This window comes from Schistocerca serialis, chromosome 1 (genome assembly GCF_023864345.2).
Source record: "Schistocerca serialis cubense isolate TAMUIC-IGC-003099 chromosome 1, iqSchSeri2.2, whole genome shotgun sequence".
In the NCBI taxonomy this organism is placed as follows: Eukaryota; Metazoa; Arthropoda; class Insecta; order Orthoptera; family Acrididae; genus Schistocerca; species Schistocerca serialis.
In genome coordinates this window covers 140,982,878-141,009,187 of record NC_064638.1, presented here as the reverse complement: position 1 = coordinate 141,009,187, position 26,310 = coordinate 140,982,878, and the positions used below count along the sequence as shown (strand labels likewise).

Here is a 26,310-nt window from a genome sequence, read left to right as displayed (position 1 = left end):
CTCATGATCCCTATGTGAGTTATAGACAGAGGGTTGTATGGTATTACCAAACTCATCATTTGAAGCTGGTTCTTGAAACTGTGTCAGTAACCTTTCTCAGGATAGTTTACATCTATCTTCAAGAGTCTGCCGGTTCAGTTTCAACTGTGCTGCTCTTCTCTATACACATTCAATATAACCTGTTAGTGCTATTTGATATGAGTCCCACACACTTGATCAATATTCCAGACCTGTTCACACAAATGATTTGTAAGCAATCTCATTTGTAGTCTGGCAGCATTTTTCCCAGTATTCTACAAACAAATTTAAATCTACCAACTGCTTTATTCATGACTGAGTCTATGTGCTCATTCCATTTCATGTCTCTACAAAGTGTTAAACCCAGGTATTTGTAGGAGTTGGCCGACTCTACCTGTGACTCATTGATATTATAGTCATAGGATACTGTTTTTTAATTTTGTGAAATGCAGAATTTTAGATTTCTGAACTTTCAAGCACATTGCCAATCTACACCGCTTTGAAATCTTTCAAGATCTGACTGAGTATTTATGCACCTTCATTCAGACAGTAATTCACTGTAGATAACTGCATTGTCAGCAAAAAGTCTGAGATTACTGTTCACAGTGTCCATAGGATCATTAATGTACAAAATGAACAGCAAGGGTCCCAATAAACTTTCCTGGGGCACACCTGAAGTTACTTTTGCATCTGACAATGACTCTCCATCAAGATAACAAGCTGCATTCTCCTTACCAAAAAATCATCACTCTAGTCACAAATTTCACTTGATACCCGCATATGATCATACTTTGGCAATAAGTGTAGATGTGGTAGTGAGTCAAATGTTTTTCAGAAATTAAGAAATACTGCCTCTACCTGACTGGCTTTTATGTATTTATTTATTTAGCAGCTTATGATGTACATCTATGGAGTAAGCTCAAGTACATATTTGCTGATTCTAACTATAGTATTGCCAAGATAACTAATAAATTTTAGATACTGTAAACTAAATGGATTTTATGAGGCATACATAATCTATGTACCTAAATTAAAGGACATTTAATTGCAGTAATTCTATACTGTGGGTCCATCATTTTATATATAAGGTATAATACAGTCATAGAGCACATACATATTCTAGATCCCATGTTTTTACATTTATAAAAAAATTTAACAGCAAATAATAATCCAAAGCTCTCAATATGTAATGTGAGAAAAGTGCAAATTGGGTTTCGTATGATTGATGTTTATGGAAGCCATGCTGGTTGACATTACAGAGGTCATTCTGTTCAAGATACCTAATTATCTTTGAACTCAAAATATGTTCTAAGATTGTTAAACAAATTGATGTCAAGGATACTGGACTGTAGTTTTGTGGATCACTTCTACTACCTATATTGTGAATGGATGTGACCTGTGCTTTCATCCAACTAGTGGGCATGGTTTTTTGTTTGAGGGGTGTATGATAGATTATAGTTAGGAGAAGGACTAACTCAGCCACAAATTCAGTATATAATCTGATAGGAGTTCCATTAGGCCCTAGACCTTTTTTTATAATTTCAGTTGTTGCTCAACATCACTGACACTAACACTTGTTTCATTCATGTCATTTCAGTTCCTGTATCATTTGCAAGTGATTAAGCACTGACTTTGGTGTTGGTAACAGCCTTTACATACAACCAGAATTTTTTTGGGTTTTGTGAAAGACCATATCACAGTAGTCTGCTTTGGTAGTCATTGAAGGCTTCATGCACTACTGTCTTGACAGCCAAGTGCATTTCATTCAGCATTTCTGTATCTATAGCCCTCTACTTTGTTTTACACCTGTTATGCAGTAGGTCTTGTTTTTTTAGAATTTTCTTTGCAGTGACTATACACCACGGTAGGTCCCTCCTACTATGACCTATTCTCTATTCTCTTGGGTACATATCTATCCAGTGCATGGTCAAGTATTCTTTTAAACTTGAGTCATAGTCTGTCTACATGCTTCTGTTCTGCACTAATAGTTTCAAGTTCCTCATTGAGATATGTCACTACTGCTTTTTATCTAGATTACTTACCACATATACCTTCCCATTTAGAGTAGTTGTCCTTTGTACTTTGGTAATAATTGTTGCCACAACTACATCATGGTCACTGATACCAGTTTCGATGTAGACATCCACAAAGAGATCAGGTCTATTTGTTGCCATTAGATGTAATATCTTTCGATCATGAGTGGGATTCTGAACTATCTGTTCTATGTGGTTTTCAGAGAAGGCTCATAGCAATGGTTCACAAGCTGTCTTGTATGTCCACCAGTAACAAAACTATAATTTTCCAATCAATTGTTGGATGATAAAAGTCTCCAGCAATGATTACATGATAGTTACATCACTTGTTGTCTTTGGAAATCAGCTGGAAACTTTTGATTATTTTTAATTGTTAATTTTGTGGTATGAAATCGATTTTCTTTGTATATTCTTGACCATGTCACAGAAATTCTCATTTACTGTCAGCTTTGTATCAAACTTACCCTGAAGTAGAGATATTTCATATTTATCATGATACAATCATAACACCAAGGCGGTGGCACCTTATAGGACATTAACACAGAAAATTATTTTGAACACATCACTGCAGTTCCAAGTCTGTCATCATCATTTCCTTTAATTTTCGGTCTCTAGTAAGCTATCAGTTTTCATCTCCTCAGAGTAAATATCAATTAAATATGAATGGCATTCCTGAAAACATGTAAACATTAGGTCAGACTCATTCCCAACTGCTGTCCAGTTCTATATAAAAACAATGGAGTCTATTTGCTATTCATATGGCTGTCAAATATTGACCTTAATTGTATGTTCTTTTATACAGGGTGTTACAAAAAGGTACGGCCAAACTTTCAGGAAACATTCCTCACACACAAAGAAAGAAAATATGTTACGTGGACATGTGTCCGGAAATGCTTACTTTCCATGTTAGAGCTCAGTTTATTACTTCTCTTCAAATCACATTAATCATGGAATGGAAACACACAGCAACAGAATGTACCAGCGTGACTTCAAACACTTTGTTACAGGAAATGTTCAAAATGTCTTTCGTTAGCGAGGATACATGCATCCACCCTCTATCGCATGGAATCCCTGATGCACTGATGCAGCCCTGGAGAATGGCATATTGTATCACAGCCGTCCACAATACGAGCACGAAGAGTCTCTACATTTGGTACCGGGGTTGTGTAGACAAGAGCTTTCAAATGCCCCCATAAATAAAAGTCAGAGGTTTGAGGTCAGGAGACTGTGGAGGCCATGGGATATGTCTGCCTCTACCAATCCATCGGTCACCGAATCTGTTGTTGAGAAGCGTACAAACACTTCGACTGAAATGTGCAGGAGCTCCATCATGCATGAACCACATGTTGTGTCGTACTTGTAAAGGCACATGTTCTAGCACCACAGGTAGAGTATCCCGTATGAAATCATGATAACGTGCTCCATTGAGCGTAGGTGGAAGAACATGGGGCCCAATCAAGACATCACCAACAATGCCTGCCCAAACATTCACAGAAAATCTGTGTTGATTGCACAATTGCATGCGGATTCTCGTCAGCCCACACATGTTGATTGTAAAAATTTACAATTTGATCACGTTGGAATGAAGCTTCATACGTAAAGAGAACATTTGCACTGAAATGAGGATTGACACATTGTTGGATGAACAATTCGCAGAAGTGTACCCGTGGAGGCCAATCAGCTGCTGATAGTGCCTGCACACGCTGTACGTGGTACGGAAACGACTGGTTCTCATGTAGCACTCTCCATACAGTGACGTGGTCAACATTACCTTGTACAGCAGCAACTTCTCTGATGCTGACATAGGGTTATCGTCAACTGCACAAAGAATTGCCTCGTCCATTGCAAGTGTCCTCGTTGTTCTAGGTCTTCCCCAGTCACGAGTCATAGGCTGGAATGTTCCGTGCTTCCTAAGATGCCAATCAATTGCTTCGAACGTCTTCCTGTCGGGACACCTTCGTTCTGGAAATCTGTCTCGAGACAAATGTACCGTGCCATGGCCAAATGGGCATCTGCCAACTCTGCATTTGTAAACATTGCACTGACTGCAAAACCACGTTCGTGATGAACATTAACCTGTTGATGCTACGTACTGATGTGCTTGATGCTAGTACTGTAGAGCAATGAGTCACATGTCAACACAAGCACCAAAGTCAACATTACCTTCCTTCAATTGGGCCAACTGGCAGTGAATTGAGGAAGTACAGTACATACTGACGAAACTAAAATGAGCTCTAACGTGGAAATTCAGCATTTCCGGACACATGTCCACATAATATCTTTTCTTTATTTGTGTGTGAGGAATGTTTCCTGAAAGTTTGGCCGTACCTTTTTGTAAGAACAGCAGATTGCAAAAAACTCTGGTACTCATGATTACTATTACCGGAGAAAATAAAAATGTACATTTGATCCGAAGCAAGAAATCCTTATGTCAGAAAGGTACTTTCCATATGTGAGTTAGATGTGATAACTAACTTCTAAAGAGCATAAAAGCAAACAGTGAGGTCAAAACCTCAATTTTTCTACTCTATTGACGATTATTTAAATGTATGAAGTGTATTATTTGTAATTTTAAATGTGTGTGAATGGAAATGACCTTTACCTGTACATATGCAAATTGACTTGTCCAATGCCTTGTGCTTATGCCACTTTTGTAGACATGAAGGTCAATTACAATACAATTCGGTTCAGTCCAATTAGGTTTTGGCAACACAGGTCAGAGCATTCCTTTTAAATCAATGAAGAATCTTTATAAAATGTTTCATCTTATTCACTACATATTTAAATAGTAATCACTTTAAGAATAAACAGTTCATGTTAATATTAGCATGGGCATGATGTAATATGTACTTTAGTTATCTGCTCCTTCACTGTTCACCAGGAATTACCTTCTTGGGTCTCTCTTTGCTTGTCATTTCTTTCCCTTGACCATTTCTTCAGGATTTATCTGCCAGGCAAATCATCAGTTTGTGATGCAAAACAGCTTGTGAATCTTCAAGAGATAAATCCAGTAGAGAAAATGATTCATTTGTTCTTGATTCCTGTCCCATGTGAGAAAAGTAATGAAAAAAAAATCATCATTATAGATACATTGGTGGATCAAAATACAGGAAAATAAGGGAGCTGACATAGTAGTCGAGGAACCTTGCCATGGACATGCTGGGGGGGAAAAGAGAGAGAGAGAGAGAGAGAGAGAGAGAGAGAGAGAGAGAGAGAGAGAGAGAGAGAGAGCTGCAGCTGGTGAATCAGCTTTATCGCCATAATATTTCCTTCCAGTCGAAGAAATAAGATGAAGTAGCACTGCACCATCATGTATATAATGTTTTTCTCTGCCTTTTTACTGTAATAAGAGGATCCACATATTTGTGGTGCATGTGTTCAATTAGCCACATAGTAAGAAGGTGTGCTTCATAATTTGACAATAGAAGAGTAGCAGATGTTAAAGGGAAGCCTTTGCTCTGCTTTTCTTGTTAATGAAGCAGGACTGATTATTTTTAATTTTTTGACTACCCTACACTTTCAATGTGTCACACAGTGCCATGTCATCCATTTCTAGATTAGCTATCAACCATCCATATCCACTGTAGCAGTGTTCAGTCATTCTGCATGTAAATTTTTGGAAATATGTCAATATGTCAATAACATATTCCTGCTATGCTCAATTTAATTGAAAAATACTATTCATTCTAGTAGCTCATTGCAAATGGCCAACTAAAAAATCTGTACTGACTGACGATAAGTAATCAGGGCTTCTGAATGTTTATTCTGTGAACTTGACAAAAGACAGTCAAAACATTCTTCATATATTTGTCAGTGGCCATGTACCTTGGTGGAAATTAAAGTTGATTGTGTTGATCACAAAATATTGCTCCAGAAGCTGGACCATTACGGAATACGGGGAGTAGCTCACAATTGGTTTACCTCTTACTTCAGCAACAGGCAGCAAAAGGTCATTCTTCAAAATGGTGAGAATGGCTGTGATGTGGGGTATGAGTGGGTACGGTCAAGTGGGAGGGGGGGGGGGGGTGCCTGAGGGATCAGTGCTGGGGCCACTCCTTCCTGTTCCTTATTTATATATAATATGCCTCTAGTGTTATGGGTAACTCTAAAATATTTCTGTTTGCTGATGACACTAGCTTGGTAGTAAAGGATGTGTACAACATTGGCTCAGTTTCAAATAGTGCAGTTCATGGCCTAAGTTCATGGCTTGTAGAAAATAAACTACTAAATCACAGTAAGACTCAGTTTTTACGGTTTCCAACACACAATTCAACAAAACCTGAAATTTTAATTTCACAGAATGAAACTGAACAGTTCAAATTTCTTGGTGTTCAGATAGATAGTAAACTGTCATGGAAAGTCCACATTCAGCCTATTGTACAAAGACTTAATGCTACCATTTTTACTATTTGAACGTTATCTGAAGTGTGTGATCGTTTGACATGAAAATTAGTCTACTTTGCTTATTTTCTTTTGATTATGTCATATGGTATTATATTTTGGTAGTTACACCTTTCTAAAAGGATATTTTTGGCTCAGAAATGGGCAGTTCAGGCAATAAGTGGTGTAAGTTCATGAACCTCTTGTTGACCCATATTCACTAGTCTGGGTATTTTGACATTGGCCTCTCAATATCTATTTTCCTTACTGTCATTTCTTGTTAACAATATTAGCTTATTCCCAAGAATAAGCAGCTTTCACTCAGTTAATACTTGACAGAAATCAAACCTGCATTTGTATCAGACTTCCTTAACTCTTGTGCAGAAAGGTGTGCAGTATACTGATGCATCCATTTTCAATAAGGTACCACTCGAACTCCAAAATCTTAGCAGTAATCCATGCACTTACAAATTGAAACTGAAGAGTTTCCTCATGGTTCACTCCTATTCTGTCGAGGAGCTCCTTGAAAAATTAAGCTGATTCTTGCTCTGTTGTGCGTTTACTTAAACTTGTGGATTGACTTTTTTCATGTTCATAAACATTTCATTTTTTATCTGTTATTACTTAATATATTGTAATTTCATGTACATTAACAGTGATTGTGTGAATAGTGGAGGTGGCCAGTAAGCACAATCAGACACAGGTAACACATTAATAAGTTTAATTACAATATGTACACTTAATAATGAGTTATACATAACTTTGAATGCTGTAAGTTATTTGGCAGTGCCAAGTTGTATACAAAGAGAGTGAGGTTCTTGATTGTAACAAATATTCGTGAATGCTGATACACTGACACAAAGTTATGTTTAGTAGTATCATCTACATCAGTTTCATGTCCTTACGAATGTCTCCCTCAGAGAAAAGTGAAGAAAGGAAGAACAAGCTCAACCCTGGCATACTGGCAAGAGGTTCAAAAGTGCCCTCCCCCACATAGCTGTGAGCAGCACAATGCGTGTGATCAACTGAGATGCCTTTGATACCACAAGTGAAGCATGTGGGGGCAGTAAGAGACGATTTGTAGTGCATACCTACCCACAATAGTGCTTTAAATCCCAGCAGTATGCTTATGTTATACTATGACATAAGCACTAGGCAACATCTACATGATGTAGCAAGAAGGCTCATAGAATGGTTGGTATCAGCTCACTTCAAGTTTGTGTAAATTTCTCATGCTCTATGGAGCTGTGAATGTCCTGTGAACAAAAAGTAGTTCGAGATCTCAAGGCCATAAGGCAGATAGTCAACATAGAGGTAGATAATCACCAATCTTCGATCTGCTCTGATATTCAGAAAGCCAGCTCCCAAGGTAACTTGAGTAGTATACAGTGAAGTTCACTAACATCATCATCACTGAAACAGAAACACTGAAGTCAAAAATCCTTAAAGATCTATTCAAAAAACAGGACATCATTCAAACCCTACCTTGTGTTGTCAGAAGCCCTCTCAACACATCTCCTCCAGATGCTGCAAAGTCCTCACTTTGAGAAAATGAAGAGAGAAATAAAATACTAACAACTCATGGACAGAAAGTTGCCTTACTGCAACTTCAGTTTAACAGGTTCAAGATGTAGAGTATTGTTTAGTCTAAGTTCTTTCAGTGCTGATTCAAACTCCATTTTCGTAACTGGAGGGCCTATTTCTCCTTCATAAATTTCTTAAAGATATTCCCTCCTTCTGTTGACTATTTCATCTGCATTCATAATATGTTTCCTTGTGTGTCTCATACCACAATGATATTGTCCTTGTCTTGAGTTGTAATTCCTTAATCTTTCTGAATGCTTTACCACTCTTTCCATTTTTACATCTGTTCCTATATCTCCACATACTTCATTTATCCATTTTTATATGTTGTTCTTTATGACTCTCTATCTTTCTTGATGTACTTGGGTTTCTTTTTGTTGAATCAACTTTGTAATTATGTCCATCATCCATAATTTTCTATATTCAGTTTTTATCGGTACTTCATCTACTATTTTTAAGGGAAATGGTAATTAAATCAAGACCCTAAGCTGCTGACAGGCGTTGATATACCTCAACGGGGACAGTTGAAAATGAGTGTCCCTATCGGGACTCGAACCCAGGATCTTCTGCTTACATGGCAGACACTCTATCCATCTGAGTCACCGAGGGCACAGAGGATAGTGCGACTGCAGGGATGTATCCCTAGCATACTTGCTGCGAGCCCCACATTCCCAACTTAATGTCCACACACTACTTTGTAGTGCCTGTCGTCAGCTTGGGTTCTTGATTTAATTATCATTTCATTCTAGAGAGCTGCATGGTCACCGATGGTATCTGTTCTTCCAGACATGTCCAAAAGAACAGATACCATCTTCATCTTCATATTCATATTCATATTGTTAAGAGAGTTTGTTCTTGTTGATACTCCCTTCTTACTGCTGTCTCTTTGACTCTTTCAATACTCCATCTTTTTGATAAGACACATCACTGTCTACATCTATTACTGGATAGCTATGGCTAGACTTTATTTACTTTATATACCTTATCTTCACTAATATAAACTCAATTTGAATCCTGTTTGCATCTGGATCTTTCTATGTGCATCTCCTCCTTTATTCATTTTGAAGGTTGTTTTTGTTGTCATTATGTTATGTTTCTCACAAAACTCAAGTAAGTGGTCTCATCTGTTATTAGTTATTGCTAAGCCAAATCTCCCAGCTTCCCCTCTTCCAATATTACTCCCTAGTATGCCTCTGAAATCTCCCATTATGGGTACATTATCCTTGTCACTTGTTATTTTTATAGTCTACATGACGTGTGTTCGTAACATTAGACGCCTCCCCCCACATTACTGCTGTGCCACTGTACAGTATTGTCATTAAGTCACTGTTGAAATTACCTTGTCTTTACATCTAGTTTCACACAGGTTGATAATTTTTTTATGTTCTAAATTCTGTGTTGTTAGTAGTGTCTAGTGTCCCGACAGATATTTCATGGTCCCATTTTCATCCCTTTCTTCATACTGTGTGGTTTTTGCTGGATCTTGACCTGGGCCTCCTCTCTCATATCCTTGTAGATCTCGACTTCAGATTTCTATTATCTCTTATGTAAAAATTATTCTCTGTACCCTCGTGGTTACTATACTTAGGAAATAACTTAATGATATCCCATATCCTTCCACACTAAAATTTTACTGTCATTCAGGTCATTCTGATCATGCCAGTAAATATTCAGTCACAGTCCAGGTTGATAGCCCATGTCTTCTGCACTGTCCAGGCCAGAAATTAGGACCAGAGAAGCCATCATAGCGTAGATGTTTCTTAGAGAGAACATTAAAAGTAAATAGGGATACGTAGCTGGAAGAACCCTTTGATATCTTGAAAGATACACATTTAGACTGATAATATAGAACAATATAATGAATATTATGAAAAGAAAAGTTGCCATTCACTTATAGCAACAACTTTCCTTTTTATAGTATTGTTACATTCCATCTTGGATTTTCCAATGTTCGAGAACAATACTAAGCATATATAAAAACCAAAGTGTAAGAATAGATATTAATGGAGAAGAATGGAAAGCCAAAATTAGAGAAGGATTTAAGATAAGGATGCTCATTATCCCCATATTTGTTTAACTCCTCCATGAAAAGATCTCTGAGTATCTTAAAAGGAAAAACATCAGAAGTTGAAGAGAATGGTCTTTCAATTGACTTTGTAAGATTTGCAGCTGATATTGCCTGAGTATCTGATACATAATAACATATACTTCACACATTTTCAGCAGTTATGAAAAAGTTTCGACTAAAAAGTAATAGCCAGAAACCAAAGCAAATCAAAATGGGGTGGTCACCTGATGTCCAAATGGAAATAAATAAATTGAAGAAGATGAAAAATTTGATTATTTAGACACATTAATAACAGAACCTGCAGGAAATAAGTTGGAAAAAGAACTGTAACAACTAAACGGTGTGGTCTTGTTGTGGGATGTATTGAGACACAGTATGAGTTTAACATAAATAAAGAAGACCAAGGGAAGGCAAAGAAAAAAAATAGTTGATAAATTGGAAAGGAAATAACAAAGTTCCAAAATCATCAGGAAATGAGGACAGCACGAAATAGGCGAGAATCATTGCAGTGACACGGCATAGCCCTTAGATGATGTTGAGGTGGTTCAAGACATAGCTGCCCACCTTTCAGTTGTCAAAGGTATTACATTTATGTTACTATTCACATATGCAATCAAAAGCCTTTTGCATATCTTTTAGTTTTGTACTAATCTTTTTGTCTTCTGCTATCAAACAGTGCCACAGATTACTCAGAAGTTGTACAGACAACACGTACTTGCTCTGTTAAATAACATAAATCCACCTAGTTACAGTAAATTTTAGTTTCAATTAACATTCCAGAGAAGGCTTATGACACCACATGGAAGCAAAATGTCTTCTTACAGAGTAAGGATTTGGCAAATTACTCCCCTTCTTTAAAAGGCCCTTCCTCACTTATCAATTTCCTTGTTAACCCTGTTAGACATTATGAACAGAGTGATGTCCCACAACATATAGCTGACTGTTATTGCTGCTTCTGTTAATAATATAATGTCCTTAGTAAAGACTGATGTGCGGGGCTCCTTATTCTCATAGCCTTTATGCAGCTATCAAGCTATGCAAGGCTTTGTCCACAGTTACCCGGAGATAATATGTTGTGCCTCTTTAAATGCACATAATTGCACAGTTACATATTGAAACAGGAGAAATCAAATTTCAATTAAACATAAGGTACATATACTAAGTTCAGTTATGTTATCTTTAGTTGCAATACACACACTCGTGAGAATAAGAGGGGCAAAAGCTCTGTCATCCCAACTGATCTTAGTGTACATAAGGGTCTGAAACATATAGAGACTCAGGACTGTCAATATTTTGTGCTGAACAAAACACATTTCACAGGAAATATTGAAACTTAAACCATACATGCATCAGATAGCTTCACATTTTAGTTTTGTGTAACATCGTACCCCTTTCCTAAACTGTTAAAATGGAAATTTCAGCATGTTTCTGAATTACCTGGCTTGTCCAATTGTTTCATAAGGGATCAATCATCTATTGTGTCTTAACTTATAGTTTTACCTTTCACTAATTATCCTAATCTTATTTAACAGTGTATTTTTTAGCAAAGAATGTTTGATATTTTTAGAATGTCTGTTTTAAGTTTGCATCTGTGACAGAGAAATGTGACTCAGTGAGACAGCAAACAGCATTCTAAATAAATTTTCATGTTTTCAGTGCGCACATTTTTATTATTTTAGCCATGTTCATTTCTAGTTAAATCAAACAATGGAAACTCCAGGTTGGAATATCAACAATTTAGAAAAAGGTAGAGTGCTATTTACTGTAAAGATGACACATTAAGTTGCAGACATTTACACATAGGCTTTTGGCCAAAGCCTTCATCAGAACTGAAAGAGAAACAGTCACCATTCATTCAAACAAACAAGCACATTCACTCACACATCTGTGAACCAAACTGTGGCAGCTCAGACCAGAATGCAACTTTCACGTGGAATGGAAGTAGCAAACTGGATGGGCAGTTGGGTGGGTGGGTGGGTGGGGTGGGGGTTGGGGGATGGCAGTGTATGTGTGGGAGGAGAGAGGAGCACTGCCTGGCAGTGTGTGTAGGTGCAGGGACTACACTGCCCACTGGCACTGTGTCAGGAAAGAAAAACGGAGCAAAAAAGGAGAGGAACAGAGAAAGATGGGTGGGTACGTTGGCAGAGGATGGCAAAAAAAGAAGGTGGGAGACGAGAATGGGGAGAAGGTGATAGGACAAAAAGGGGTTGAAAACTGTGGAGTGGAGGGTATGGGACAGTGTGCTACTGTAGGTTGAGGCCGGGATAATTATGGAAGCAGTGATCTGTTGTAAGACTAACTCCCATCTGCACAGTTCAGAAAAGCTGCTGATAAAGGGGAGGATCCAGATGGCTCTGCCAGACAGTGCTCCTCTCTCTCCCCACTTGTCACGTGTTCACTACTATCCCTTCCCATTTCCCAACCCCTCGAAATTGCTGCTTCTATTCCACATGAAAGTTGCATTCTGGTCTGAGTTGGCAGTCATGTGTGTGAGGTGTACTTGTTTGTTTGAATGCGTGGTGTGTTTCTCTTTCTTGTCCTGAAGAATCCTGTGGCCAAAAGCTTTAGTGTAAGCGCCTTTAAATTGTGCCTGTCAGCAACTTAATGTGCTATCTTTGTGGTAAGTAGTAATCTGTCTTTTCCTACATTGTTCATTTCTAGTTAATTTTGTAAGAACCTTGCTGTCTACTATATTTAGCACCACATTACAAAATCATAATCACAGAACACAGTCAGTGTCAAACACCAGTTTACTACTGCTAAATTAGGCCATTAGTTAAGGCAAGTGGATATTTGAAATACTGGATTGAATGTTCTTTTGGGAAGAAAGGTCTATACAAGCACCCAAAGTAGAGGATGACAACATTAAAGCATTGCTACTTCTTCCGTTGATGGAAAACTGAAGAAACTGAAAAACTGAACAAACAGACTGAGTGAGTTACACTAATTTAACCAGCTAGAAATCCCCAAGCACCGCCTGATTCTGCCAAGTATGTTTTAGACCTATGTAAAGCTGCTATGTACAGGGTTCTTATGACTGTCACCTTGTTCATATGAGACAATTACTACAGTCTGTTAATGAATTTTATGCTGTACCTGACCATTTAATGTGCTTACACTCCTATAAGAATGAAACTGCCAACTTTTATGTCTCTTTCAGCAGAAAATGGATTACAGTCACACCAAGCAATGTAATGCCTTGACAGGTGTAATATATCCATTCTTGACAACCATGCCCATTAATGTATGTGATTATCTTATGATATTAACCATGGCCAAAAAAGATTTCATTTAATATAGGGCATGGGGTCCAGTTCCCTAAAGAACAACAATTCAATGCTAATTACATTTAGGTTGGCCTCTGAAACATTAATTGTGAAATGTTTGAAAATCCTAAATACTGTATAAAAATGTTATGGTTTAATTAGTTTAATTATTTAAATCCTCCTCCTTCCTCTTTGAAGGGCCAGCTAGGTGCCAAGTGCCAATTTCAGTTCAAGTTACATCTTGAATATACAGCCCCTGAGAGCTCCTTGGAGTTATTCTGGTGAAATTTTCAGAATATTAAACAACAAAAGCGCATTGGAAATTGCATATTTTAAAAAATTCTTAGCATTAATGAGTTATGGGGTTGTCAGTTATGGGACAGCTGTGTAACATACTTGAATCACCTGGTGCTGACTTAATTATAGTCAAAACTAGTAATGATATTATTTGTGGGATATGAATCTGAAATATATGACAAAATTTTTTTCAAGATGGTTCTGTATTTCCCAAAGACCCTATGACTGACCTGTGTAAGTTTCATGTTCATTCATTGAGCCGTCTGTAATCAGTTAATATTTAATTGGATGACATAGTTTCAGCATATGATTTCCCTGTGATTTCATTGGAATTTGTTGTGTTTCTTTGTGCAGCAACAACCCACTGATATTGCGTTCAGTTACTTCACCATGTTATTTCCTACACTGTGTTGATGACATTGACCTATGTATTTCCAGCATTCTGGACATATCAGAATATTACTATTTTTTATCTTTGTCCTCTACTATTAATGTTACTGATGGTGTCTGATATTATGAACACTTATGACAGTTCTGCACCTTTGGAATGTGTGATATATTACAAGTTTTCTCATTCACTTGTACTGACTGTAACAGTCATATGACCTACAATGATTTCTCATTACTCTTTTGCCAAGTGTGAACATTGTTGATGCACAATGCTGCTTATGGACAAGGGATTTTCAGTTTAGGTGTTGTATCAATTGTATTTTTACAGACGGACACCAACACCACGATTGTGTACCAGATTGCATGAACGCTCATTATCGTTGGCCAATCTTAGGCAAGATGACATGTACACCATGCTCAGAGGTAAGAAATTGTAGAGCAGCTGCAGGTGACCCTGCAAGTCATGTGTAGACCCTCTTTCAGCTTCATATGAAGTGTTTGTTGAAGTTTTGAGAGCAGTGTATTGGCTTGGGGCAGAAGTTATGATATTTACGCTATCCTTATTCACTAACTCGGACATTAGCATTGGCAAAGTTGTACATGGCAGAAAGTTATCTGATAAAGACAGATCAAAACTTGAGGATAGAACTGTTTAATCAAAATGATGTCAGTATAGAGGAGTGTGTGACTTCATTTAAATAGCTGAGAACAATGCTATGAATTGATATGGTATGGGACAGACACAAGAAAACAGTATTAGGAAAGCTAATGGGAGACCTACATTACTTAGAGTGATTCTGAAAAAGTACAATGCACATGAAAAAGGAAACTGCACACAACAATCTAAAGTGACTGATTCTAGAGCACTGACCAGTGTCTTAGGTTAGCATCAAGTTTATCTAATGTAACACTGAAGAATTTCATATGCACACTGCTTGGACTGTAATAGACCAGTTTAACTCTCTATGAAACTGTCACATAGAATCTCCAGAAACTAAAATTGGACTTTTTGGCAGAAGGGTAATTTTGTTCTCACAGAACTCTGCTGAGTAACTCGGGAGAATGAGTATTTGAGATATACTGTGCTACACTTCTGCTGTCTCTATTGACATTTCATGCATAGTAACTGTGGGAATAAAAAGAGAAATCAGAAAATATATGGAATCACGATGTAATTTTTTCTCCCTCCTTATATGAAATAAATAAGGCAGAGAATGGCTGATACTGGTACAAAGTACCCTCTGCCATGCACTATACTGTGTCTTTCTGAGAATCCATAAATAAAGAAAAGAAAAAGAGAATTTAAGAATGACTTTTTTTCTCAGCAGCAGATCAAACACTATTTTGAAACTTCCTGGCAAACTAAAACTGTATGTTGGACTGAGATTAAAATCTGGAATCTTGTCTTTCATGGAAAATGCTCATACTGACTAAGTGATACTGGCATGACTTAAGACCTATCTTCACAGCTTCAGTTCTATGAGCAGGCAGGCCTACCTTTCTCTTACTTTCCAAAATCTGCAGAAACTCTCACGGATACCTTGCAGAACTACTAGATAATTGACTCAATTACTTTATCATCTTGAAATATGTTTCATGCATTAGAATGCACGTTTTCTCAGTGAATTTTAATGATGAAGTCTTCCCAGGTTATCAGCCTAGTCAAGGTGTCATTCTGTGGCAATCTTTCAATAAGTTTCCTACTTGTCACCTTCAGGCAAAGTGTCGGGTTCGTATCCAGGCTCCTCTTCCTCGTCTGCAACAGTTGGGCCAGTTGCACACCTCTGGAAGCGGTGTTGTGGATGGTGGTGGGGCATGCAAGAGATGGGGGATGGTGGTGGGGAGACAACTGGCATACTGGAGGATCATGGTGTTGCATCCTGGTGCTGCCTGTCTGTTCAATCTGATGCCTTCATCACTTTCCAACCACAGCACTCTTTATGGATTCTTGGTGGCACCACATCCCATGTGGAGCTCTGTTGGAAATTGCTACCCACTTGCCACAATCATCGTGGGCCTGTATCTCTACAGCCTTTTTGATGATTGAGTACCAGAACCTGTTCATCTGGCACAACACTTATATCCATTCAAAATCAACATATGTTCTTCATTGAGGCTGTACCACTGCAGATGTTTCCATTTGCCCAGATTCAGTGGTGTATTTCACAGTGCTGCTCAGAACATGTCAGAAGACAAATCTGTAGTGGCAGAGCACAGCCTCCATGGAGGTCATACCGGTATGTTTGATTTTGAACAGACAGAGGTGTTGTGCCAGATGAACAGGTTCTGGGAATCTATCATCAAAAAGGCAGTGGAATTATGGATCCATGATACCGATATGTTTGATTTTGAACAGACAGAGATGTTGTGCCAGATGAACAGGTTCTGGGAATCGATCATCAAAAAGGCATTGGAATTATGGATCCATGATGACCTTGTCAATAGGAATAGCAGTTTCCAACTGAGGTTCAGGTGGGATGTAACACTAACAAAAGTGCTCTGATGTGAAAGTGGAAAAGGCAGCAGATGGAATAGATGCACAGCAACAGGACATGACCCCAGGACCCTCCAATAAGCTGGGAGTTACCCTACCACCACTGCCTGCCATTCCCCACACACCACCATCTACAGAACACCTCCTGGAGGTGCGTGAATGGCGCAGCTGTGGCAGATTAGGCAGAGGCACATGCAGTCCAGCAGCTATAAAGATACAAACTGGGCGTGAACCCAACGCTTTGCGTGAAGGTGATGAGTGCCCTTGGTGAAGGAGGCACAAGACCAAAGCACCCAAAGACGTAGGTACCACAACATGCAGCGAAGCATTTTCGGTGGAAAGGAGGATAACACCATACCTAGCCATGAGGCGGTAACGCAAAGCGTAGTAGTTCTGCAACGGATCAGAAGTCTTAGTGGACAGACGATCTGGCCAACCCTTCTGAATACAGTGTAAAACCCGGGAGAGGGTAGGGTCAGAACCCGTAGCAGCCACCAGCCAGTCCCCGGTGATGGGGAACCCGTCCACAACCCACTGCTCGGCAACATCCAGGTGGAAACACAAAAGTTCGGCCCTATTGAATGCCAGATCAGGACCCATGGGAAGGCGAGATAGTGCATCAGCATTCGCATGTTGAGCCGTCAGCTGGAAATGAATCTCATAATTGAAACGAGACAAGTAAAGAGCCCAATGCTGGAGGCGGTGTGCAGCCTTGTCGGGAAGTGACGTTGATGGATGAAACAAGGAAACAAGTGGTTTGTGATGCATAACAAGATGAAATTTTAGTCCATAGAGAAAAACACCAAACTTATGAAGAGCATAAATAATGGCCAAAGCTTCTTTTTCAATTTGAGAGTACTTTTGTTGGGCATCCGTTGAGCGTTTTGGAGGCATAAGCAATGGGTTGTTCAGAACCGTCAGAAAAACAGTGCGCAAGGACTGCACCGACATCGTATTGAGAGGCGTCTGTGGCAAGAACAAGATGTTGGCCAGGTCGATAAGTAGCCAGGTACGGGACCTGTTTCTGCATAGTCTTCAATTTCTGGAAAGCCGCATTGCATGACGCGGAGCAGTGGAAAGCCACATTTTTATGCAACGGCTGATGCAATGGCCGAGCCACCAAAGCAGCAGACAGTAAAAACTTGTGATAGTATGCTATTTTCCCCAAGAAGGCCTGCAGTTTCTTAACGGATGTAGGGCAAGGAAGGGCATAGATCACAGCGACAGTTTGCTGAAGTGGACGAATACCATCCCGAGAGAGTTGAAACCTCAAATACATGATAGATGCCTGAAAAAATTTTGATTTCTGAAGATTACACTTAAGACTGGCAATCTGTAAGACATGAAAAAGTGTGCAGAGATTTTGAAGATGTTCGTCAGTGGTGGAGCCAGTGACAACAATGTCGTCCTGGTAATTTATACACCCAGGGACAGTGAGCAATAATTGTTCCAAGAATCACTGAAAGAGAGCAGGGGCGCTGGCAACCCCGAATGGCAATCGTTGGTATTGATAGAGGCCGAAAGGTGTGTTAAGGACCAGAAACTGCCGGGAAGCAGCGTCGAGAGGAAGTTGATGATAAGCTTCTGACAGGTCAAGTTTAGAATAATACTGGCCTCCAGCAAGTTTAGTGAACAATTCTTCAGGTCAAGGCATAGGGTAAGTGTCGATAAGGCATTGAGCATTTACAGTGGCTTTGAAATCGCCACAGAGATGAATATCACCATTTGGCTTAGCAACGACGACAGGAGAGGACCACTTATTGGAAGTGACAGGAAGCAAGACCCCTGAAGCAGTGAGACGATCCAGCTCCTGTTTGACCTGATCACGAAGGGCCACAGGAATGGGCTGAGCCCGAAAAAACTTAGGCCGAGCAGTGGGTTTGAGCATGATACGAGCTTCAAAGTTGTTTGCACAGCCTAACCCAGTAGAAAAAAGGGACGAAAATGTCGTCGACAAGGAATCCAGTTGAGTATAAAGAATAGCATCAGAGACAATATTGACAGAGTCATCTATGGAGAACCCCAAAACGCGAAAGGCATTGAAACCAAAAAGATTCTCCCCGTTACTATGGTCAACCACAAATTTGGGAACAGTGTGAACGACAGATTTGTAAGATACCTCAGCATCAAATCGTCCGAAGAGAGAAATTTTCTGTTTATTTTAAGTCAGTAATTGCCTAGTGACAGGTGACAGGATGGGAGAACCCAACTGAAGATACGTCTGAGAATTGATGATAGTGGCAGCTGAGCCAGTATCCACCTGCATGCGAACATCTCGACCAAGTATTTGGACAGTGAGGAATAACTTCCCTGAAAAGGAAGAAGTACAACTGACAGACAACACAGAATCAGTGTCATGTTCATGAACATCATGTATGCGGTTGGATTTGCAAACGGTGGACACATGACCCTTTTTTTTGCATTTGTGACACACGGCCCAACGTTGTGGACAATCTTCTTGTGAATGTTTCGTAAAACATCATGGACATGAAGGAAGTTGCCATGGGTTTTGCTGCAGTTCCTTAGAGGTTTGTTTACGGTTAGGCCGAGGCTGCACTTGGGAGTGTACTGCGGCCACGTCAGCCGGCGGGGACACGCCACACGCTTCGTCAACATCGCACAGAGGTTGTATTTCCCCGACGTTGCCCTATGCCTCTATTTGCGCTCCAACGACACGAGAAATTTCAAAAGACTGAGCGATTGATAGGACTTCATCCAGAATCAGATTTGCCAACTGAAGGGCATGTTGCGTAACTTCTTTGTTGGGCACCAATCGGATAATAGCATCCCGTACCATGGAATCGGCGTAGGATTCTTTGTGAACTTCAGTAACAAATTGACACTTTCTATTGAGGCCGTGAAGTTCAGCAGCCCAAGCGCGATAGGATTGATTCGGTTGTTTTTGATAACGATAAAAGGCAACATGAGAGGCTACCATATGCGTTTGCTTTTGAAAATAGACTGACAGAAGTGAGCACATTTCAGCAAAGGTGCAGGATCTTTCAAAGGAGCCAATTGCAACAACAACCGATACATTTGAGGTGAAATCCATGAAAGGAACAGAGACTTACATATTTGTTCGTCCGCGACATGAAATGCCAAGAAGTGCTGTCGAAGACGTTTTTCTTAATCAGACCAGTCTTCCGCTGTCTTGTCGTAAGGAGGAAAAGTAGGTAGAGACAACGACGAGAGACACCCTGCATTTGACGCCGTGAAGAAATCACGAATCGCATTTGTGAGAAGCATTTGCTGTTCTATGAGACCTTGCAATAGTTGCTCTAAAGTAGCCATGGAAACTTGTGGGTCAACGATGGAAAAGAAAAATCACTACCTTGTCGCCAATTGTAATAACTTCAAGTTGAACAAATATATTTCAAGGAAGACGCAATACATGAAAGTCACAGATCAAGTAAACAGAATAAGACGTGTGTCCACTTTAACAGTCAAATCATAACCGAGTCCAAATCTAGCGGCCGCTGGCTGGCTGGCCGCTTAGGTGGCGCTGCTGCTGCATGGCTGGCAGACAGCACTGCATGTAGAGGACGCGCATAACTGTGCGGCGGCACTTTGAAAGATCGGCGAGTCACAACAATAAATTTGTTGTCAGAGTACACCCTTGTCATAATGGACCATTCCCATTTGATTTATTTAATGTTATACATTTATTTGTGTTCTATTTTCATTAACTGTGCCTTATGCCAACAGACTCTTGAACAATTTCTTATGAGCACAATTTTGTGGCATACAATCAGATCCCTGTGTTTGTAAATGAGCCACTGGTTGTTATGTAGTAGCAAACTATTTCATTTGATAATTAATATCATACATTCTTTTGCTGCTAAAAACCACCCAGCACATATGAAGATGCATTCCAGTTTGTCTCAAACTTCCATTTCATATTAAATCTGTCACTGGGGATATGACTGATTTCAAAAAATGGCTGAAATTTTATCTTTTGAATAGCTCTTTCTATTCTTTACACAGGAATTTTTGACAGTGTGTAACAATTAGTACAATGTGTTTAATTTTAATTGCTATAAAAACCGACTATATAGCACTGGCATATCAACTGGTGGCAGAATGGTTTTTATGTGTAATGGCATGTAATACTTATAATTTGTTTGCATAATCATTATTACTACTGCAATCTGTTTGTTGTTTAAACATTTGAACCTCATGTGTCTCTTTATTTATGATTTACTTTGTAAGCCACATGACCATTAGGACATGGTTATTACTGCAATAATTCTACATCCTTGCATTAAACTCACATCAAGCATCTATGGAACATGAAAATAAATAAACAAAAGTAAATCTCATCTGGAATAAACTGATGCAACCAGAGTTGCAATATTACTTACCAAATAGAAGAAATTTATCAAAAATTACCATCACAAATACATTGGGAATATATTCCTAAATGACAAAAACCTCTTTTGAACTGGAGGTTTATATTGTCGCAGAAGAAGCTGAGTAGAACTGTGGGGTAGTGGTTATGATACTAAACTGTTGCATGGAGGGTCATGAGTTCAAATCTCACCTGGACTGTACAATTTTAATTTCTATATTCGGCTAGAGTACATTCTAGAAGTATCCACAAATGTCAAGAATCATTGTACTGGAATGCTCTGTAGCTGTATATATACTGTATGTGCTCTGGCTGGAGGCAGTTCGCTCCGTGCTCTTCTATGTGTAAGTGCTGAATAAACCTTTGTTAAGTGACGTTACTGTTCGTCATTCATCTAAATACACCTTCTTGTATATGACATTATTCTGGGGGGAGACACTGGGATTGGAACTTGTGATAGTGCACATTATAGACAACAAAGTGGTCCCATCAGGCCATGACAGAGCCGCCGTTTACATGGCGAGAAACCCGAGTTCGAGCCATATTCAACAGATCACAATCTACCGGAGACAGAAGAAGAAGAGGATGTTACGATGACAGCAATGGTGTGCCACCACATGAGACATCCTTCCAGCTTCTCTGGTGATGATGGCCAAGATCCAAACAAGTGGCTGAAAGTATATGAGTGTATAGCCAAATTTAACAAATGGGATTACACCGTGTATTTGGCTAACGTATTTTTCTACTTGGAGGGCACTGCCAAGCAATGGTATGAGAACAACAAGGAGAAGATCACAAGCTGGGAAGTATTCCAGGTGGAACTGCGCAAATATTTCTGCAACACACAACGACAGAAGTGCAAGGCTGAAGATAAATTAAAGTACAGGGCACAGTGTCCAGGAGAAACTACAGCATTCTACATTCAAGACATCTTGGAGCTGTATAAAATAGTGGATCCTAGAATGAAGAAGGAAGACTACGTTGCACATCTCATGAAGGGTGTTGCTGAGGACATGTATCAAGCCCTACTCCTGAAGGAAGTTTCAACAGCAGACGACTTCATAAAATGGTGCAGGTATATTGAGACAATGCAGCAATAAACATTACACGCAAAAAGTTTGAACAGCTTCCAAACATCGTATTGATGTCTGTGATGGGGCAAGCAACTGATTTCACAAGTGTTGTTTGTCAGATAGTGAGAAAGGAAGTTCAGTAGGCACTTGGATTGCACGGCGAGCAAAAAACCGAGACGCTTCATGGATTGTAAGGGAGGAAGTGGAACAGACATTGAACCCAATCTCTCATCCTTCATTTCCCTTTAAAATGGAGAAAAAGTTGAAACCCAGGTGAAGTTATGTTCCTACAATGCCGCATGAGGGACCTGTTTGGGCACAAAGGAAAACTGACATCTGGAGGACCCAGGATAACCAACCAGTGTGTTTCCACTGCAGACGACTGGGACATGTTGTATGCTATTGTAGCGAAAGGTGTCAGATATTGGATGGTGCCTGCGCCAGAAGACAGCAGACCGATCATAGTTGACACCAACTCCAGGACGACAAAGATGAACAAGAAGATGTGGGTGCAGGACGACATATGTCACCACCGCCACAAGCTAGCCACTGGAAAAGGCGCTCCCCAACACACCAATCAAGGTCTCCATCGCTGTTTAGAAGCTCCAGCCGATCGCCTAGCCCCCACAACCTGGAAAACTAAAGGGTGCGACCTTCCTTGGAAGTGAGGCCGCCGAAGAGAAAACTCCTCCACCACCGATCACTACAAAAATGATAGGAAACTACGTCGATATCCTCATGGATGGCCAACCAGCCCAAGCCAGTTGCAGAAAACCATATTCATCGACAGCAAAACATCTTTGCTGAAGATGGCTGATGGGAAATACGTAAAACCTACAGGAAGATGTACCATTCATGTGGGTGTAAGTGGCCATACACAGCCCTTAGAATTCATCGTCTTACAAGAGTGTAGTCATGACATCATTCTTGGATGGGACTTTTTGAAAGCTTCTCAGGCAATTATAGATTGTGGTGGCTCGAAGATAATGCTAGACGAGATGAGATACTGTGGACAGGAAGATGCGCATCCGAGTGTGTAGAGACTATGTGTGCTGAATGAAGTGATCATTCCTGCAGTCAGCACTAGAAAGGTAACTGTCACATGTCGCACCATGCATCAAACCATGGATCTTGTAGTGGAATGTAAGAGAAGCATACCACTGAAGAACAACTTGGTCGTCCCAGCCTCTATCATCTCCTTTAAGAACGGATTTGGTGAATTGTGGATAGCTAACTGTTGCCGAGAACTGCAGTTCGTTCCAAGACATATGTGCTTAGCAAATGCTGAGCCGTTAATTGAAGGACAGATGAGCATCATAGAAACCTCCCATGCCGAGTCTGTGGATGAAATTAGTGCTACCACTATGAGACAAGATCTCCTAGCTTGACTGTCACCAGATCTCACTAAGGAACAACAGGAGATGCTACTAGCCATTCTTCAAGAGTTCTCTGAATGCTTCAATCCACAGGTGAACAGCAAATTAGACAAATCGATGGTGAAGCACCAGATTAGCACTGGAGACCATCAACCAATAAGCCAGAGAGCATACCTTCTGTCAGCAACAGAACGTCAAATAATTTGCGATGAGATAGAGAAAATGATGAAGAGTGGCATCATTCAGCCTTTGCAGAGCCCATGGTCATCTCCAGTGGTCCTCATCAGGAAGAAGGATGGCAGTTGTCACTTTTGTGTTGATTCGAGGAAGCTTAATAAAGTAACTAAAAAGGACATTTACTCTTTTCCATAAATTGACAATACACTAGATTGTCTGAAGGGCGCTAAGTTTTTCTCAACCATGTACATGTACTCGGGATACTGGCAAATTGAAGTAGATGAGGCTGATCGTGAGAAAACTGCATTCATCACCCCTGAGGGCCTGTATGTGTTTAAGGTAATGCCGTTTGGTTTGTGTAATGCACCAGCAAATTTTGAATGGATGATGGATAATCTTCTACCTCACCTGAAGTGGACGATGTGTCTTTGTTATTTAGATGACATTATAGTGTTCTCAGAGACATTTGATGAACATATAAAAAGACTGAGGGCCATTCTTAAGTGTCTCCAACAAGTTGGACTGAAACTTAATCTGAGAAAGTGTTTCTTTGGAGGAAAAGAAATCAAAGTACTTGGACACCTTGTGTTAAACAAAAGTGTCCAACCAGACCCAGAAAAGGTGAGATCTATAACAGAATTACCTATTCCTAAAAGTATTAGAGATGTGAGAAGCTTCCTCTGATTATGTTCTTATTACCGTTGTTTTATCAAAGGCTTTTGTATCAAAGACAGGCCACTCTAAAAGTTGTTAAAAGCCGATGCTAAATTTATCTGGGGTGGTGCTCAACAAGAATCTTTCGATCTGCTGCAAAAAGCTCTGATGTCTGACCCTGTACTTGGTCTGTATGATGAGAGAGCCCCTACAGAACTACACACAGATGACAGTGGGTATGTGATCAATGCTGTTCTGGTGCAAATTTCAGACAGAAAAGAGAAGATTATATCCTATGCTCCTAGGACACTTATAAAAGCTGAGAGAAACTACTCAACTACAGAAAGAGAATGTCTTGCTGTGATCTGGGCCATGTCCAAATTTTGACAGTACTTTATGGAAGTCCATTCACAATTGTTACAGACCATCATTCACTTTGTTGTCTGGCAGGTCTTAAGGATCCAACAAGATGACTCACCAGGTGGGCACTATGGCTTCAAGAGTATGACATTACCATAGTGTACAAAAATGGACAAAAACACCAAGATGCCAACTATCTCTAAAGAAACCCTATGCAAGACCATCAAGACTTTGATGAAGATGGTGACTGTCCTGCTGCACTCCAGGATCTCTCTGCTGAGCAGAAGAAAGACGCCAAGATATGTCAAATTATGCTTGCCTTAAATTGGTCAGAGGATGTGAAAGGACAATTTAAGGTAATTAATGGATTACATTGCAAGAAAAACTTGATCCATTTGGAAAGAGGTGGCTACCAGTGATTCCTAAACACATGCGTGTAGATGTTCTGCAGAAATTCCCTGACACACCCGAGGTTGGACATTTATGGTTTAATAAGACATACGATAGGATCTGCAAGAGATTTTTCTGTCCAGGTTTATTGAGGGGCGTCCATCACTATGTGTCACACTGTCAAGAGTGCCAGAGGAAAAAGGCAGTCCCTCAGAAACCACCTGGCCGACTCATACCAATTCCACCAGCTGAAATGCCTCTCCAGCGTGTTGGGATTGACCTCCTCAGACAATTTCCAACATTTACTAGTGGCAATTGATGGATTATTTATTGTTTGCACTGATTATCTGACATGCTATGCCATTACAAAAGCCATGAAAACAGCCGAAGGATATGAGGTAGCCAAATTCATCGTGGAAGATATTGTATTAAAACACTGTGCTCGAAGGTCATTAATTACGGATTGAGGGAAAATTTTTCAATCGAATCTTGTGACAGAGATAAACCGTTGGTGCAACATTACTCATCACATGATGACTGCCTACCATCCGCAAACTAACGGGCTTACTGAATGTCTTAATATGACCTTGGTCGACATGCTATCAATGTTCACTAATGTTGAGCAGAGCAACTGAGATGAGGTGCTACCTTTTGTGACGTTTGCCTACAACATTGCCAAACAATACACCACGGGATTTACGCCCTTTTTATGTTGCATGGGTATGAGGCAACGACGACAATGGACACTGTGTTTCCATTACATCCTGATGACTTGGATGACAACTGCATCAGCCAGGTGTTAACCAGAGCTGACGAAGCTCGGCAGTTAGCTCAATTCCGCATACTGCAGCCTCAAGAAAATGATCGTTGAAGGTATGATGGGAGCCACAGCCCTGTTGTTTACCAGCCTGGTGACCTCATCTGGATCTTCACTCCTGTTCAGAAGATTTGTCTCTCTGACAAGTTCCTCAGGCGCTACTTTGGACCTTATAAGGTTGTAAGACAGTTGTCTGATGTTACTTATGAAGTTGAAGATTTCAACCCTGACACAAGACAATGAAAGATCAGAGATACGGTCCCCATCCTTCGAATGATGCCCTACGAGGATCCTGCAACCCAGGGTAAATTCAAAGCTCCAGCAACAGGCAACAAGCGGAAAGGTGACAAAGAGCGTAGCGGCAAAAGAAGTTCTAAGATCACCACCAGGGCGAGCATCAGTCATCAGGAGTCAGAGTATGCAGGACTAATGACTCGTTCCCACACTAGGAGACGTAACACCAAGACACTGTTCTCTTAAGGAGGAAGCAATGGTGCAGAAGAAGCTGAGAAGCATCATGGTGTAGTGGTTATGAGGCTAAACTGTTGCATGGAGGGTCGTGAGTTCAAAACTCACCTGGACTGT

At 40.0% G+C, this 26,310-nt stretch overlaps 1 protein-coding gene across 2 annotated transcripts in view; it reads left to right on the top strand.

The window, feature by feature from the left end:
* Positions 1-26,310, top strand: part of LOC126464393 (protein maph-9-like) — a 144,321-nt gene that overhangs the window by 21,993 nt on the left and 96,018 nt on the right. For both annotated transcript variants that reach the window (XM_050096230.1, XM_050096232.1), the window contains exon 3: positions 14,365-14,459. In XM_050096230.1, the coding sequence (XP_049952187.1) occupies positions 14,365-14,459 (95 nt within the window). The remainder of the gene's footprint in view (positions 1-14,364; positions 14,460-26,310) is intronic.